The following is an 18,820-nucleotide window of genomic DNA, read 5'->3' as shown; positions in this document are numbered from 1 at the left end:
AAACTTAGCAAAACAACTTTAAAAACAAGAAGATAAACACAGTTGGGTCAAAGTTCAGACATGAGGGTCATATCCAAATAGAGGCTGACCCCAGTTAGGCAATCTGCCAATTTACGCTTGCAGCCTATCCAAACACATTAGTCATGGCATTTAACTGGGTCTGTCCACTTTCTCAGAGCAAGGCCTGCATCTAATTTATTCCTGTTTACGTTTCTGATAATCTGTTTACATGGCAAAATATTGTAATTTCCTTCAGTAATGACTGGCCATCAGCATTACTGCAGAGGCAAAGGGGGGCAAGTGTTTGCCCATGTCTTCTTCATGGTTTAGGACTGTAACGCAAGAAGCCAGGACAAACGCTTAACTCCGAAACAATTGCTGACATTAGGGAAATGGCACGAAACTCAACTTAGGACAAGTGCCAGGACTATGCCGTTTATTCCCCATTAATCATACTTCATCCAAGATTTCTTTTATATGGAAACGTACAAACTATTGTGTCAAAAAACAGCATTACAATCACTGGGAAGCCATAAGCCACATCTTTCTCCACTCAGCCACATACAGGTTTGGGGAATAATCAAAGATGTGATCAGACAACGAATCCAATCTTTATATCACAAGATGAAAGGCAATAATACAAGATCACATCTCATTTGTAAATTGTTTAGGTGGACATTTTAATTTCTTGCTGGATGACCTATAATTAGACTTCAGAAAATCCTAAGCTTATTTAAAAGGACAAAAATGTAATTAATCTCGGACAAACTCATCTGGAAGTAGAAACATAAACATGAAAGATAATTGTCTTATTGTGATATACAGAGAATTTATAAAGGGAATGGATATTTATTTATGGATTACCTAATATTCAGAAACAAACATCAACCCAGGAACATAAAAATATGTATTTATAATCCTCTGCACCACAAAAAAAGACAAAGTTTGTGTTATATTTGAAAAGGCTATGACAAGGTACAAGCTGAAGCTTAAACATCAATATTGACTTTTATTTACACAAGAAGTAAGAGATGACTAAGAGAGTGACAAAGCAAAACTGTTCAGGAAATAGTGTCAGAAAATATTTGTGCAGAACAACATTAAATAAAGAAATACTCAAAGTCATCGGAAACAAATATTGGACAAGAAATAAATATTTAATGTAGGGAATTGATTTACAAAATAATTGTATCACTACTTTGATGTTAGCATGAGGATTAATTGATTCAAACTTGAGACGTTTCCAAACATAACACCATAGATTTTCACCCAACTTCAACATTTCTTTTCCAATTGAGAGAGATTGATTAATACAATAAATCAATTGGGTGTGCAATGACATTATCACTTGTTTTCTTTAATATCTTTCTGATAAAACACATTATATTTTTTTCCTGTGCTTATTCAGTCACACAAAAAGAATAACTGAACTTGCACCTTTGAGATTGTTTTTCACTCTTTCAACACCAGTCAATCAGAAGCTTTTACCAGAGTTCCCAGAGTCTGGGGTGATAGATGCACATATATTTATCAGCTTATAAAATATATATACAGTAATGTTTATCATATTAGTTAAATATTGTATTTACAACTTAATTAAGTTTTTTTTAACAAAAATGTAAGCTAACACATTCATAATGTCCAGATTAAGCACCAAGGAAGCAAAAATTATAGCAATCCACTTACATTTATGTAATCAGAAAATTATGATAAGAAGAACTTTTAATACTATCTAACATTTCTACCACCTATTTTTCGATAATAATGGCTCTCTGTACAGTAACAGGAGAAACCAGCAGGCAATACCTCGCTTTTTGAAGCTGTGTATGAATAACAAATGCATAGATTTGTTTGTTGTTTGGTATTGTTAGGAAGCTCTGATAATCATTAATATTACAGTAACCTTGCCAGAAGTATTTTTGTAGTTGTAACATGCAATTATATTGGATAGAAATTATTTTCTAAAGACACTTTTGTAACCGGAATATACTATAAGGAATGTGATTGGTCAAATTCAAGCATGTGAGATAAGGTAGCCAATGTAGCAGGAAATCATGACCTATTTCTAAATATAGAACTTCATGGACATATCGTGCAAAGTTACGACCTCTGACAAAGATCTTTCAAGCATATATTTCAATTTTTAACATCGTGTCCAAGGCTACAAAAGACGACATGTTGTTTGACTTACATTTCACAATCACTTGTAAAGATGGAAAGAGTAACTAAGCTGTAAGTTGGACAACATTCAAAAATGAGTTTTGCTGATTTTATTTATTACAATTAATTTATTTAAAGATTTGCTTAAAATGTCTCAAATTTGCTCGTTGTCATAGCATGTGTCCCAGAATTGTTTTTTCAATAACAGAGGGGGAAACAGTTAATAATTTAAAACTATATATAAAATATGGTAAATTGAAATGAAATATGTATTTTCAGACATTGTGATTACTGGTAGGTTCATACATTAATATTATTTTGACGTGGCTATGGCCTGGCCAGTTTACCTGCCTGCAGTGTCTGGAGACTGCGGTATTGAAAGAGTTAATATGCTTTAAACTTGAAAAACTGCTTATATATGAATTGCCATAGTTGTTGTTGATGAACATCAGGCTCTTTTTGTATTCATAGCAAGTCCAATAGATGAAACAGGAATTGAAGTGTCTGACGTCAAACATTAAATAAACAGTGTCAATATACATGTGACTATCAAACATCAACATCAGAGAATGCCTCCAATTTTTTCCATAACAGCTTTTTTTACTCTTCCATGTAACCATTATTAAAGTGTTTCAAAATTATTGATATTCCTACTTTGAAGCGTTCCTCCGGCCCATGCCTGCGCCTGACACCAGGAACAATACACCACAGCTGTCTGTGACTTCCACTAAGAGTAAAATTACTTTTCTTAATGTATAAGCATTCAACTTGTCAATAATTATCAGTATGAGATTGTAATCTTTTATATATATCATTTGTTTTTAAGCCATATTGTTTTTGTTTTCTGTTTATTTAACACTACCCATGATCCTTCCCATCCTTGAAAAGAAAATGTCTTCATTTTATTAACTTATTTGTTTTTGATATCTTCTACATTACCTTATCAGCATTCGCATAATTGTATTTGGTAATTTATTTTCATATTTGGATGGGATCTTTTCCTATAGCCGTCTAACCCTACCATTAATAAATGCTTGGTTACTTAGCTGATATATCACATCTTCTCGTATTAAGAACAGTTTTCATTGGGTGCCATAGAAAAACTTTTCATCAGAGGATTAGATATAATACCGTTACATGATAAAATCAATCACATTAGATCAGAAATTATCTAAACAATACGATTAAATGAATTAATGAATAAATTATGCAGTTTGTTATTTATTCAAAATAAATGATATTGCCACATACAATTCGACAAACAATGAGCTTGGTTTAAGTGACTGATGAACACAAGCACAAAACCTCCAACCACACAAATCAGGCCGAACATCTCGGCATGATTAAATATATATTTGATTTATTGAATAATAACAGTCACTCACAATAAAGAACACTGAATTTCAATCTGTGGCTCTCACCACAACATCCAGGTATCAACTATCTGAGGTGACCATTCCCCAGAGAGTTACACATATGGCTTGATAAACACAAAATTAAGTTTAAAATCCATTTCTGTTCTCTTAATGTGCATAAATGAAACAATGTTTCAAATTTTAGGCCTCAGTAACTTCACCAAAATTTCAGTTTAGACAGATAATGGTTTGACATCTGAGGTTGAACTTTGGAAAAAAACTTTGGAGACAAGTAATGTGTGATATAGTACTGCCATGGAGCCAAATCGTCTGCCAGTCAGCTGATTGAGTTTGCTGTCTGTGTTTGAGTTACTCTCCACGGGACATTAAACGGAGAGAGTTGTTCATGCAGGCTTGCCTTATTTGGAAACAAAACACCTCCATGGTACTTAAAGTAGAACTGACATGCAGCAGCAATATTGAAATCCAGTCTTCACTTTTTGATACTTTCCTTTCCAGATTACTTGTTATCAGTTAAATCACATTTGTCATTTATAAAATATTGTCAGAATTTTGTTATGTTACTAAATGTGTTTAGAAATAACACACCTGATAGTGGGATGGTATTTTTAACTATTTGATTTAAGCAGGACATTCTAACATTGAAAATATAAATAATACAACTGTTCATTTATATAACATAATTTTTTACATTTCATCTGAAACATAATATTCATGAAATTAAATTCAACATCAATAGCAGTAATTAAAAAATATTTCACATAAAATACCACAACATAATATATTATACCGGAACTTTTAATGATATCATGACATACATAATTTAAAAATATAAAAATCAAGACACATATTTTCATAAAGCAATATTATATCATTTGAAGAAATAATCTGCCATGTTAAATGAAATCACACTATGAAGTATGAAGTATGATACATAATTTCATGCCATGATATGCCATCATAATATCATACCATTTTCATCTTCAATCTCGAGGGGTGCTGTGAAGATCCTGTTTGCGACCCTGACCTTGCCAGCCTGATAGTGTGGACCATCCACCTTGCCATCCTTACACATCTTCAGCAGGATCTGGGTTGGTTTCTGGGGGTCCCGCCATGCATTGTAGCCATGCCTGAAACAAAGCGTTGCCAGTCATCTGTCATGTCATGCACTATACACAAGTAGCTAGCATCAGTGGCTTTATAAAGATATAAAGATATAACTTTTATAAACTGCCTGTAAAACTACAAAATTGCATTAAAGAAAAGTAACAATAACATATATGTAATTATCTGTTATTTGTTAGATTTAATAATGATCAACATGTCTATTTCTGACAGTTACTAAAAACTCCTGGCTTTATCATGTTTTCCCTACTGTATGCACATACACCTTTCATAGTTAGCTCAAGCATATATACATTTGTTTCATTTATTCCCAAATAACTAAATTGCAAGTGATGACATGACATTTCACTGGCTTACCAAGCAATCTTTTTTGTGTATATTTTCCCATAAACTGAACAAAGGCCACACCTACTAGCGGACTAACAGTTTCCTCGATGGCTGATAACAGGGAGGGTGGGGCTTGGTCTATGGCACTCAACCAAGTGACTATTTTCATATTGTTGTCTACATTTTCTGTGTCAATGATTAAACAAGCAGTCTGCAAAGTTATTATTGTTGACTTTTTTATTCATGAGAATTGACTTCAATTGTGTTGATGAAGGTATAAACTTAAAAAACGCTGTGCAAACTTTATGTAAAGTAGCAATTTATGTGTTCACACTAGATTTTACATTAATACCTCCATAAACACAAACAATATTGATGTCATTTCTGTATGAGTTTGGAGGATAGACTGGTAGAAGTGTTTTATATAAGTTTCTTGGGTTATAGATCATGACAGGAAGAGAAGAAGCTGTAGGAGGGACTAAGTATTCCATGTCACTCAAATAAATCAAAATTAGAAATACTGGCTAATTCTTAACTACTGGTAGTAATAAACATCTGATCCAAACACAGATAAAACACACATTAACCGTTTGAATCATTCAGCAAGTTAATCTTGTTGCTGACACATACCTAATCCTGGTCCACCTAGACAAGTGAGTGGAACAACTACAACAGCAGAGTAATGTAACACAACAATAGTGATGGGTGTGTTAGTCGGGAAAACAAGCACCTTCACCCACATTTGACATAAACTTGACATCATACAAAGATAAAAACTTGAGAGGGCAATTTTTTTAATTTGTGTGTCCCTGTCATTTAGAATAACACAGAATGTTAATATTGAAACTGCTGCTGTTATTACCATCATGTGGACCACTGCATCCCTGGACTATTATAGAATTAAAGTGCCTGTATCTTCCCCAATTTGTCTCAACTCATGAGATTAACCCTTGTAATAAGATAAATGTTACTTTGAGGAAACAGTTTGATTGGATGAGTGGCTCTCCCATGGGAAGGAGGAAAAGTACCATTCCCCCTGTCCCCCACATGACAATTCTGAGCAATTTCCATTCAATTTCCTCCCCATTATAGCCTGTCAAAATTAATTTTCTTGATTAAAGTGAAGTGTCCAGGGCTTGTGATCTTTTGCCCTCCCAGGCACTGTAAAGATAATGTTTACAAGACAACAAACAAATTGGACAGAAATGCCTTGGGTTGGAAATGTTTTTAATCATTCTGTAGTCAGAAGAAATTTCCACATTATTGACTTTGCTTAAGCAACATTATTCTCATTCTTCTCTTGTAGGAGGTAGTTGTTAGTATATAATCCTGCAGCTATTCCATATTAAATTTCCCCAAAGCCTATACTTTTTCTTCCTAAATAGAAAAGTTAATACAATTCAATATTTTGATTTCACCATAATTTAGAAGAAATTCCTAACGTCCACGGTTAAATGTGTGAAATGAGAAAAAATAATGTTTCTGACGGAAATAGATTCAAAGATTTCCTAGTTTCTTATACGACATACACAAAGAGGAAATTAGTGTTCAGGTCAAAACACATCTGCTATAAAAATTTGAAATTAACATCATACAGAGCCTCATTTAATAGCTTAGGGCTTTCAGTCTGAGAAAAACTTAGAGTTGTAACCGGACCGCCTGATTGAGAATATTAATATTGATTGAAATTTCACAAATGTTTCACGCTGTCAAGGTGCAATATTTAACAGCCATCATGTTTTACACACACATCACTGACTGTGAATGCCCTTCACATATCTTCATCCTTCTAAGAAAAGCTAGGGTAAATTAATGTGTATTAATGTGCAATATACTGATACAAATTGCTTTCTTTACAGATTTTAATTCATGTATATTTTTATTTTTTAGTTTCATTACACATACATTTGCAATCATTCCAAATCTAATCTGGTTCAAAAAGAAGACTTTTAAATCATGAATTTAAAACATGTTGGACTGAATCTCACTGTTTGTGACTTGTCTGGGAATAGATAAAATCATCCACTAATGACACAAAAATTAAATGCTGAAAATATGCTGGAGAGACCTCTCCCATCCTTTTTCCTTGTAGGTAGCTGTCAATCAAACATGAGCAGCGAGGAGATAAAGAAGAAATTAGTATGGTGAATGACAGGGATCACACCCGGTGCATCCTGCCTGGTTATCAGCCACAAATGAAGTGAAAACCAATCTACCTTGAGAGAAAGGTCTTGGGGATTGCCTGTCCAAACATCAAAATTTGACAAAGTGCCATTGCTCATTCAAAGAACATTTCTACCCAGATTCTTTAGCAAAATGTGACAAGCGGGAATTTCAGCCATGTTACAATCATTTCCGCAGTCATTATATTTGGCCATGTTCAAGTTCCATAAATACTGATTCAGAACTTGGTTGCCAATTTGTCTTCCTTTGTTTTTTCAAGTAACAAAAAAAATTGATCGCTAGGCCCTATGTGGTATGTGTAGATAAACAGTTAGGAAGTCGACTGGGAGCTTGGCCTTTCATGTTGCAGCCTCATTCAAGGGAACTGTCGCTTAATTGAGGCCGTCTCTCTAATGAGGTAAAGAAACAGTGTTTTGATCTCACACCTTATCAAATCTACTTGTCATCATTAACAAATTTCTTCACACCCAGAGGGGATGTGTTGACATGGCTGATGAAGACGTCAGGGCCACAAGATCAGATTACCTCCCCTGAATGTCCCATGATGCCTCTACACCTCATGCCTAAAACTCACTCAATTAGAAGCATTGTTACAAACCTCTAAGATGGTTAATTGAACAAATTAGCCCAGGATCTGCTTCTTACTCACAGGGAACCATGCATGTCTGGTCTTAGCCCAGTATGATGATGACAAGACACTATTTTTTCAATCTCAGCCTCTTGGCCTCTTGAATAATAATTTTGATGATTCAGATTTGATATTTTGATGAACAGTATTGCCATCTGGAGCTCCCAGGTATGGTGCACTAGGCATCAACTTTCATTTTCAGTTTACAGTATACCATAGCACTATCTAGCCCACAGAATCATAAACAAATTAAACATGTCATGTAACTTGTATGAAAACCAAAGCTATAGACTTTCTGATAATTAGACAGTTCTTCAATATCTTGTCATGAAAGGAAACCAGTTCCAGGTCCTGGGTGCTTCAAAAGAGAGTACTTGAAATGTATTTTCTATGAATATAACATCTCACAAACAACCTGTAAAGTAAACAGTTTTCCCACTTACAGTTCATATTTGTGAGCTAGTCCAGAAGTGGCCCGATGCCGACTGTAGAACCTGTTCTCCAGATCAATCTTGCTCTCTCCTATGAGGTCATCCATACCAACCAGGTCCCAGTCAAACACTTGCACCGACAACAGGGACTCCATGGGGAACGTGGCTTCAATCTCAACACACCTGCACATAAATAATATTACATTTACTGTGGGGTCAATCTCAACACACCTGCACATAAATAATGTTACATTTACTGTAGGGTCAATCTCAACACACCTGCACATAAATAATATTACATTTACTGTGGGGTCAATCTCAACACACCTGCACATAAATAATGTTTCATTTACTGTAGGGTCAATCTCAACACACCTGTACATAAATAATGTTACATTTACTGGCGGGTTAATCTCAACACACCTGCACATAAATAATGTTACATTTACTGGAGGGTTAATCTCAACACACCTGCACATAAATAATGTTACATTTACTGTGGGGTCAATCTCAACACACCTGCACATAAATAATGTTACATTTACTGTGGGGTCAATCTCAACACACCTGCACATAAATAATGTTACATTTACTGTGGGGTCAATCTCAACACACCTGTACATAAATAATGTTACATTTACTGGCGGGTTAATCTCAACACACCTGCACATAAATAATGTTACATTTACTGGAGGGTCAATCTCAACACACCTGTACATAAATAATGTTACATTTACTGGAGGGTTAATCTCAACACACCTGCACATAAATAATGTTACATTTACTGGAGGGTTAATCTCAACACACCTGCACATAAATAATGTTACATTTACTGTGGGGTCAATCTCAACACACCTGCACATAAATAATGTTACATTTACTGTGGGGTCAATCTCAACACACCTGCACATAAATAATGTTACATTTACTGTGGGGTCAATCTCAACACACCTGTACATAAATAATGTTACATTTACTGGCGGGTTAATCTCAACACACCTGCACATAAATAATGTTACATTTACTGGAGGGTCAATCTCAACACACCTGCACATAAATAATGTTACATTTACTGTAGGGTCAGTCTCAACACACCTGCACATAAATAATGTTACATTTACTGTAGGGTCAGTCTCAACACACCTGCACATAAATAATGTTACATTTACTGTAGGGTCAATCTCAACACACCTGCACATAAATAATGTTACATTTACTGGAGGGTCAATCTCAACACACATGCACATAAATAATGTTACATTTACTGGAGGGTCAATCTCAACACACCTGCACATAAATAATGTTACATTTACTGGATGGTCAATCTCAACACACCTGCACATAAATAATGTTACATTTACTGTATGATCAATCTCAACACACCTGCACATGATTTATTTATACAGAATTTAGAAACAGAAAATCATTTTGATTAAGCAATATTTCTTGAATACATATAACTGATCCTTAAGAGAACACATGACACAGCTGTAAGAAAACATCACATTCATTTATTAGGATTTTATATGCTGCAGTTGCCATAGTAAGAAAGTAGTGTCCTTTGGATCTCTTCAGTCTGTCAACAGAACTTGATGGGATATTAACATGCTTGTGATGAAAATCTTAAGTTCCAAATATAATGAATTCCCACGGAAAACAACGCTACCATAAATTATCTTGTATTCAGAGCACTTAATCAAATCCATATAATCAGGCCCCACCCTCTTAAAAACCTGGAATGTGTCATGTTTTTTATTCAACAAGTGGAATTTTCTTTTCAGAAAAAGTTCTGTATATTTTCTCGGCACTGAGAAGGTTACAACATCTTGTGTATGAAACAGTAGAGTGAGAAAATGTAAATACAGTCAGATGTTCAACTTAAACAAGGGTAAAGTAACAAAATCTTTGATTAACTATAAGGTTATCAATTTTCAATCACAAATACCAATTTCTTCACATAGCTGTTTATTACAAAACTAACACTTAGATTGTTTGGCAAAGATAATAAAATGCACATTTCTGAGGAAAGTTGTTCACGTCATGACATTAAACATAATATAATGATGCCTTTTGTGCTGAATATCAACTTTTGTTTTCCCCTTTCTGTTTTTACTGCAGAAGATGGAGACATGTTGATAGCAGTGGAGAGACTGACTCCCACAATCTAGTCTGAAATATGGAACAAGGGAGATTTCAACTCTGCATCTGACCTCTTAATTTGGCACTTGAAACTGTTCTATGTACTGGAAGCCTTATGGACAGAGAATAGCTTTTGCGCTTCAGTTTATTTTATGGCTTTACTAGTTTGCTACCAACAGGTCACTACGGCAAAACAAAATAGCCCATGCGTACAGATAAGTTTCAGGGAAGGGGTATTGGCTTTCTTGAAAAAGGCTACATCATAGCTAGCCGTATTTTGCCGTGGCATGGTTCATCTACCCTCCACCAAACAGCATTGTTTCTCATGACAAAGGGTGTCCTCGAATTGGGGGGTCTATTTGGTCCCATACTAACAAAGCAAGCCTTATGACATGTACACAAATGCCATCGGGGATGTTTTTGATTTTGTGTTCCTACAAACATTTTGATAAAAACACAAAGGGATTTACAGCAGACATTTTTATAGATTTTTAATGACACAAAGGTGATCATTGGTGTGTGGAATTATTGAAGTGGAGGCTATACGGGAATTCAATATGTCAGCATAAAGCTGGGCAGTGATACTCACAACATTAATGCTATCACTTACTCCTCCAGGTATAGGGCAATGGGACTGAGGAACCACAGATAATAAGGAAAGGCTTCATACTAATCAGCTTACACTTAATATTGTAAAGATAAATGCTGATACAAACAGACACATAATAGGAAAGAAAACATGTTTTTACAAATTTCTTGCTTGTTATAGTAAAATAAATAAAGAACATTTTTAGATAGACATCAAAAGATGTACTGGTCAGATAAAAAAATAACCTTTCAAAGTTGATTATTTATAACTTTTAAAAAATGTAAATAAATGTCATGTCAGCTATATTTCCACGTATAGTTCAACCATGAACATTAAATAAACAAACCAAAGAAACTCTAGAAAGGTTAGTGTGTAGGGAAACATTATCTATGCATGATCTGTATCACAGACACCTGCACTGTGTGTGTTCTGTATCACAGACACCTGCACTGTGTGTGTTCTGTATCACAGACACCTGCACTGTGTGTTCTGTATCACAGACACCTGCACTCTGTGTGTTCTGTATCACAGACACCTGCACTGTGTGTTCTGTATCACAGACACCTGCACTCTGTGTGTTCTGTATCACAGACACCTGTATTGTGTGTTCTGTATCACAGACACCTGCACTCTGTGTGTTCTGTATCACAGACACCTGCACTCTGTGAGTTCTGTATTACAGACACCTGCACTATGTGTTTTGTATCACAGACACCTGCACTATGTGTTTTGTATCACAGACACCTGCACTCTGTGTGTTCTGTATCACAGACACCTGCACTGTGTGTTCTGTATCACAGACACCTGCACTGTGTGTTCTGTATCACAGACACCTGCACTGTGTGTTTTGTATCACAGACACCTGCACTGTGTGTTCTGTATCACAGACACCTGCACTGTGTGTTCTGTATCACAGACACCTGCACTGTGTATGTTCTGTACCAGACACCTGCACTCTGTGTGTTCTGTATCACAGACACCTGCACTGTGTTTTCTGTATCACAGACACCTGCACTGTGTGTTCTGTATCACAGACACCTGCACTATTTGATCTGTACCAGACACATGCTCTGTGGGGAATCTGTACCAGACACATGCTCTGTGGGTGTTTTGTATCACAGACACCTGCACTGTGTGTTCTGTATCACAGACACCTGCACTGTGTGTGTTCTGTATCACAGACACCTGCACGGTGTGATCTGTACCAGACACATGCACTGTGTGTGTTCTGTATCACAGACACCTGCACTGTGTGTTTTGTATCACAGACACCTGCACTGTGTGTGTTCTGTATCACAGACACCTGCACTATGTGTTCTTTATCACAGACATCTGCACTGTGTGTGATCTGTACCAGAGTCCTGCACTGTGTGTGTTCTGTATTACAGACATCTGCATTGTGTGTTCTGTATCACAGACACCTGCACTGTGTGTGTTCTGTATCACAGACACCTGCACTGTGTGTGTTCTGTATCACAGACACCTGCACTGTGTGTTTTGTATCACAGACACCTGCACTGTGTGATCTGTACCAGACACATGCACTGTGTGTGTTCTGTATCACAGACACCTGCACTGTGTGTTTTGTATCACAGACACCTGCACTGTGTGTTTTGTATCACAGACACCTGCACTGTGTGTGTTCTGTATCACAGACACCTGCACTGTATGTGTTCTGTATTACAGACACCTGCATTGTGTGTGTTCTGTATCACAAACACCTGCACACCAGCACTGTGTGTGTTCTGTATCCCAAATAATAAATGTCATGTAAAAGACTTCTGGACCAACCATTGATGGAAACTAGTTCATTGTTGCCAGCAACTGAAACAATCACAGACTAGGTAACCACAGAGTAACCACACAGGAGTAAAGGACATAGCAGACTATTCCAATGTGATCACCATCTTGAGACAATAGCAGACTATTCTAATATGATTACCATCTGAGACAATGGCAGACTATTCTAATATGATAACCATCTGAGACAATAGCAGACTATTCCAATATGATTACCATCTGAGACAATTGCAGACTATTCTAATATGATTACCATCTTGAGACAATTGCAGACTATTCTAATATGATTACCATCTGAGACAATAGCAGACTATTCCAATGTGATCACCATCTTGAGACAATAGCAGACTATTCTAATATAAAAACATATATCAAAAATAAAAAAAAAATATATCCCAATTTCATTGTGAAAAATGACTGTATGCAATATACAAATCAGTTTCTTCAGGTTTCTTCAAGATTAAAAAAAAATAGCAGAAAAAAACAATGAATTTGATATAGACTATGGTGAAGTGGTAATGTGACATGGATTCTAAAACCATGTTAATGCCAGGCACTGTTCATGAGGAAGTCCTTTTCATAACAATAATCAATTTCAGAGTTTTGAATTTAGAGGTCTATTTCTCCTTGGTTTAAGCCCTCTAACCATAATCTGGAACCAAAATTGATGAATTGAGAGGTTTCAAATCAACACGGATATACATCCAAATTGAAAACATCCATTTCCCTAGTCTCCATGATAAGGTTAACCACAAACTGTTTGGTGTTGGAAAAGCTAGTGAGGTCTGTGCAGTCTAATGTTCTGAGTGAGCTGATTAAAATGAGGTAATCTCTGATAATCACCTCAAGTTGCTGTTCATACTCAGATTTTCATCCACAGAGCTATTTTGCATGAAAACATTGACAGGACAACTCTATGGAACAAAAAGTGAGTCTTGATGTCATAACCCTTATAACGTGACAACAGTCATACCATAGGTGTAAAGGCGAAGAGAGGGCCTCCAAATTTCAAACTCTCTTTTCCATTTTTTTCCCCCATACACTCGTAAAGTTGTATTTTCTTATCAGAATGTGTTTTGAAAGAAACCTGATGTTCAAAGTATATGTTTCTGTTGACCTCTTGCATGTACAGCAGATACCATTATGAATATTAAAAAATAATAAATACTAACCTTCAATTTTATCATCATCAAATCAAATCTTTAATAGCTTTTGATAATCTTAGATATGAAAAAGTATAGCTGATTCATTTAAGATATCTTGCACAAATGGCCAATTTTCCAAATAAAGAATTCTGAGAAATAATTTATGATTAAAAGTTAGTGTGAGATGGTGTACTTTGTTTCAATAATCTTTTGACAATCACAAAGAAATTCTTTTTCTTTGCAAAATTAAGAAATGTTATTTCAAAGTTTCAGAGAAAATCCTTTTCTTTCATCAATGAAAGAACTTCCGATTCATCTTATAAAGTGACCAACTAAACCAGTACTCAGTGTTACATGATTGCTCCACCGACAGTCCTATCTATCAAGACATCCACTGTCTGAAGGCATAGTGAAGGAGTGTTTTGAAGCTACATAAGTGAAGACAGTTAATGTTCTATGAACTGCCAACCAAAGTTCACACAAAGTACTGCGACAAAACAAGTTTCTTGCATAAGCTCATTAGCTTTGTTTTCCACAAATTAAGTCTTCATGTATCCTTTAAGTCAGTGTGGCCTACAGATAAGAACAATGGAATTTGCCAAGCATAGCACACTCCCCAAGAAACAAACTCAGAACAATTTGTCAAAGCTGAGCAGCTCAGCATTAAACCAATCGTGCATGTTTTTTAAGCTGTTTTGTTGGCAATCTCTCATCAACATAATAACTCCGACTTTCAGGACATAGTTTCCTCTTGCTGAAATAATTATTTTTAATACGCCAGCTGTTGTAGCCAGCTTATTCTGCTGGTCAGGCCTTATGGTTCATACACTTATAAATGTTTCACCCGGAGTATCTAGTTTCCCATGCTAACCCAGTTTAATTAGTGAGGAGTCATTTTGACAGCTTTCCCTAACAAGATAAATATAGTGCCCTACAAACATAGCTTTCTATGAAAAATAAATAAATTGTCATCAAAAATAGGTTTGCAGTAAAATACATGTATGAAAAGCGCCATGCATGCCTGAGAAATGATTGCATTGATGAATGCTACAATGAAGACAGATACACAGAGTATACAACATATGTGCAGCTGCACCCACAACACCATCATATAGTCCAGCTTGTGCTACCTAGTGCATGTAATTAAACAGTGCTGGAACATTTGCAGGATGTAAAATAAACACAGGCAAGTTTTATATTTTCTTAAATGAAGATACTCTGGATGACAGAAAAACACTGTTTTGTTAACAATACAAATTCAAAATACATGATAGCTTATCATCCTGTTGTCAACTTTCAAAATATTTTCATATTATGTTCATTAAGTGTTATGACAGGTATGTCTTAGTAACATGCATCATTACTTACATAATTACACGCTATATATACACAAGTGTCAATTTAATATCAAGTTTATGTCCCCTATGAAATATATTTTGGGTTAGCCAAAATTATCTATCTTAATGATGGGAAATTCTAGCTTGACTTCAAGCTGCAGACACAAGAGGTGTTCAAAAAACAAGTTTTGATTTAACATTGCTGCTCTTTCTGCCATCTAAATTATGCCGTGCAGTGGTTCATCTCCCAGTCTGTATGTGTGTACAATAGAGACAGTATGAGTTGACAGCACACAGTAGCACATGGAACCTGGATTCTAAAATGTATGAAAGACGATATGTATACAACATTTTAAATTCAGTTAGATATGTTTATTCAGATAATGTTGGTATCATTGCTTCATTTAACTTTTAGAATTTCCAATGGTTGGTCCCGCTGTTTGGCCTGAACACAGTTTACAGCTTCACAACAATTTGTTCTATTTAAATGTTGACCATGAGTTTGATGAGAACAAAACATATTCATGTGGCGTAACCTTTGAAGGTAATAGGAGAGATATAACAAAATGTCAAAAATGTTGGAATTATTAACTCTATGAAATCAAGGTACATGTATCATTTAATTCAAAGATTTTTACTCTCTTTAAAGATAAACCTTTTTCGTGAAGCTGGATACAATAGATCTCAATAGTAATCACAATTAGCATCACTTGATTTGAAAAGATCATCACAGTTCCAAATACAGATGATTTTGTTTTTAATATGAATGTCATAAATTTCTTCATGGAAGTCATAAATTTTTGAAAACCCTAATCAAATCTGCATCTCTGACAGGCTGGGCCATTTCATTCATATTCTTTATTGCATTCTGTAATATATCTATTCATTGCAATGATTAATGTAAGCATATACAAAAAACGATTTCATTAAATCACACTTAGTTACACTAAACTAACTTGCATAAACGTGATGAAAGTAATAATTAGATTTAAAGAAATAAATCATGAGTATTAATTCATATTCATTCTTCACATTATGAACAATAAATCATGGGATTTGGTTATGATATCAATAAATCAAAATTATGAACATTTCAAGGAACAGAAACAAATATCTATTATATATGTTTCTTTAAATAATTTTTTTTGGGGAAAAGAAATGTTACTATTATCAGTTGGAGAGATTACAAAAACTTTAACAATGGAACTTTCAAATAGAAACAAGAAAATAATGACGATGCATGTTATCACTCATTAATTGACCATCAAATCCACATAACATTTGATTACATCGTATTTACATGAACCATATCACATAAACATGCAATAAGAAGCCAGTAAATCTAACTTGACATGTGTATTTTTCATCCGAGTAAATAAATCTCGGTTTTTGACTTTTGTTTCTTCCCCTAGCTTATCATGATTAAATAAAACAAAATGTCATGTCACTGTACACCATGCTTTCTGTCCTAACAAAACCTAATGAAAGAAACTTTCTCAGGTGTCTTCAGGGTGGTTTTATTTACAGGTGATGAACAATAGATGTGTAGAAAATAACTAAATGTATTCAGGAAAAGAATGAAATAGTTTTGTTTCTTCATCATTTAAGCAATATTTTGTTATCTGATGCTCACTAAAACAAGACATGGATGAACACAAAACTAGTCAGAGATTGACTGGAACAGAGTGTACAGGCACCGAGAGTTCAGGTGTGTACAGGGATGTGCCCCCGGGACATCAGTAGCATGGCCAAATGTCAATATCTTTCCATCTAAACTATTTTTAATATTTAACTTCTTTCAGAATGATACTTTATCCGTGATTAACACAGATGGATTATTCCTATGCTACAAATCACCAGAGTACAGTTGCAATGTTGAAACTGTTTGGGCATCTGTTTCACATTAGGCTGGGTAACACACTAACATATCCACTAGGGAGGTACTTAACTCTGGTGTATCATTCTGGAAATCACTTTCACCAGATATAAAACTAACAGACAAGTAAATCTACTGACTCATATTACTTTTCAAAATTTCGGAATTGGAGGCTTAGAGTACAATATGAATATGTAGCTTACAAGTTTACTTGTGTATGGATTTGAAAATGATATTATTTCAATAATAGTTAATGCATTCATCTCAGTGTAGATAATAGTATTATTAGTATCAATAAATTATAAAGCATGTCATATTAATTTTGGACTGTACAATACAGTCAGTTTAGGAGATTTGGTATAGGAAGTAATTGTCTTTGTTGAATAATGTACATAATTACTACTTAAACTATTCCGAATCACTTGCTAACAGACTGAAAACTGTTGTGTTGTAGAGCACACTAGAAGACAATGATAGCAGTGTTTGTGATAACTGGAGACAAAACATGCAACCTCTTTACTTCCCAAACAGTAACATGATAACGACATGGACTCTGACACAAGTTTAATAAAATGAGTAAGATATATACATTGATTCCTGATCTTTTTATTATCCATAATTACTTGATAAATAGTTGTAGAGATGAAGCAGTGTCCTCTCGGGGGAACTTCAATGTTCACATGACATCAACAATAAACATGACATCATCTACTGTCACAGAAACAAATTTCACTCGCTCCTCAAACTGATGTCATGTATTAGTGACATAACCAGTGTAATCATAGTTTATTTTGCAAGGCTACTATCACCAATGATGTCTGCATAAGTCAACAATGCTGTAGAGCATGTTAAATCATTATTGAACATGAGCTTCCTATAGCTTTTTATCAACTTGAACCATTTGGATAATAAAAACAAATATATTTCCCGAATTAGACCTTGATGAGTTCCAAGATCAACAGACCGAGAGGTCCATGTGGTGGAGTGGGGAGTGGACAACAGACATGGATGTCCACACGGTGGAGTGGGGAGTGGACAACAGCCCTGGAGGTCCACACGGTGGAGTGGTGAGTGGACAACAGACCAGGAGGTCCACACAATAGAGTGGTGAGTGGACAACAGACCTGGAGGTCCACACGGTGGACTGGTGAGTGGACAGCAGACCTAGAGGTCCATGTGGTGGAGTAACAAGTGGACAACAGACCGAGAGGTCCATGTGGTGGAGTGGGGAGTGGACAACAGACCTAGAGGTCCACACGGTGGAGTGGTGAGAGGCAAGTGGACAACAGACTTTGAGGTCCACACGGTGGACTGGTCAGTGGACAACAGACCTAGAAGTCCACAAGGTGGCGTAGTGAGTGGACAACAGACCTGGAGGTCCATACGGTGGAGAGGTGAGTGGACAACAGACCTAAAGGTCCATACGATGGAGAGGCGAGTGGACAACAGACCTAGAGGTCCATGCGGTGGAGTGGAAAGTGGACAACAGACCTGGAGGTCCATGCGGTGGACTGGTAAATGGACAACAGACCTAGAGGTTCATGCGGTGGAGTGGCGAGTGGACAACAGATTTAGAGGTCCACAAGGTGGAGTGGTGAGTGGACAACAGATTTAGAGGTCCATGCGGCGGAGTGGTGAGTGGACAACAGACCGAGAGGTCAACGTGGTTGAGGCGAGTGGACAACAGACCTAGAGGTCCACTC

The 18,820-nt window shown here is 35.8% G+C and overlaps 1 protein-coding gene across 8 annotated transcripts in view; it reads right to left on the bottom strand.

Moving 5' to 3' along the window:
• The window catches only part of LOC139480297 (otoferlin-like), a 216,407-nt gene that overhangs the window by 47,460 nt on the left and 150,127 nt on the right, over window positions 1-18,820 (bottom strand). For all 8 annotated transcript variants that reach the window (XM_071263348.1, XM_071263351.1, XM_071263354.1 and 5 more), the window contains 2 exons: window positions 8,244-8,414; window positions 4,509-4,666 (listed from right to left, as the gene is read on the bottom strand). In XM_071263348.1, the coding sequence (XP_071119449.1) occupies window positions 4,509-4,666; window positions 8,244-8,414 (329 nt within the window). The remainder of the gene's footprint in view (window positions 1-4,508; window positions 4,667-8,243; window positions 8,415-18,820) is intronic.

The sequence above is a fragment of the Haliotis cracherodii genome, unplaced genomic scaffold (genome assembly GCF_022045235.1).
Source record: "Haliotis cracherodii isolate W230 unplaced genomic scaffold, xgHalCrac1.p SCAF_4, whole genome shotgun sequence".
Lineage (NCBI taxonomy): Eukaryota > Metazoa > Mollusca > Gastropoda > Lepetellida > Haliotidae > Haliotis > Haliotis cracherodii.
This window is presented reverse-complemented; position numbering and strand designations above follow the sequence as displayed.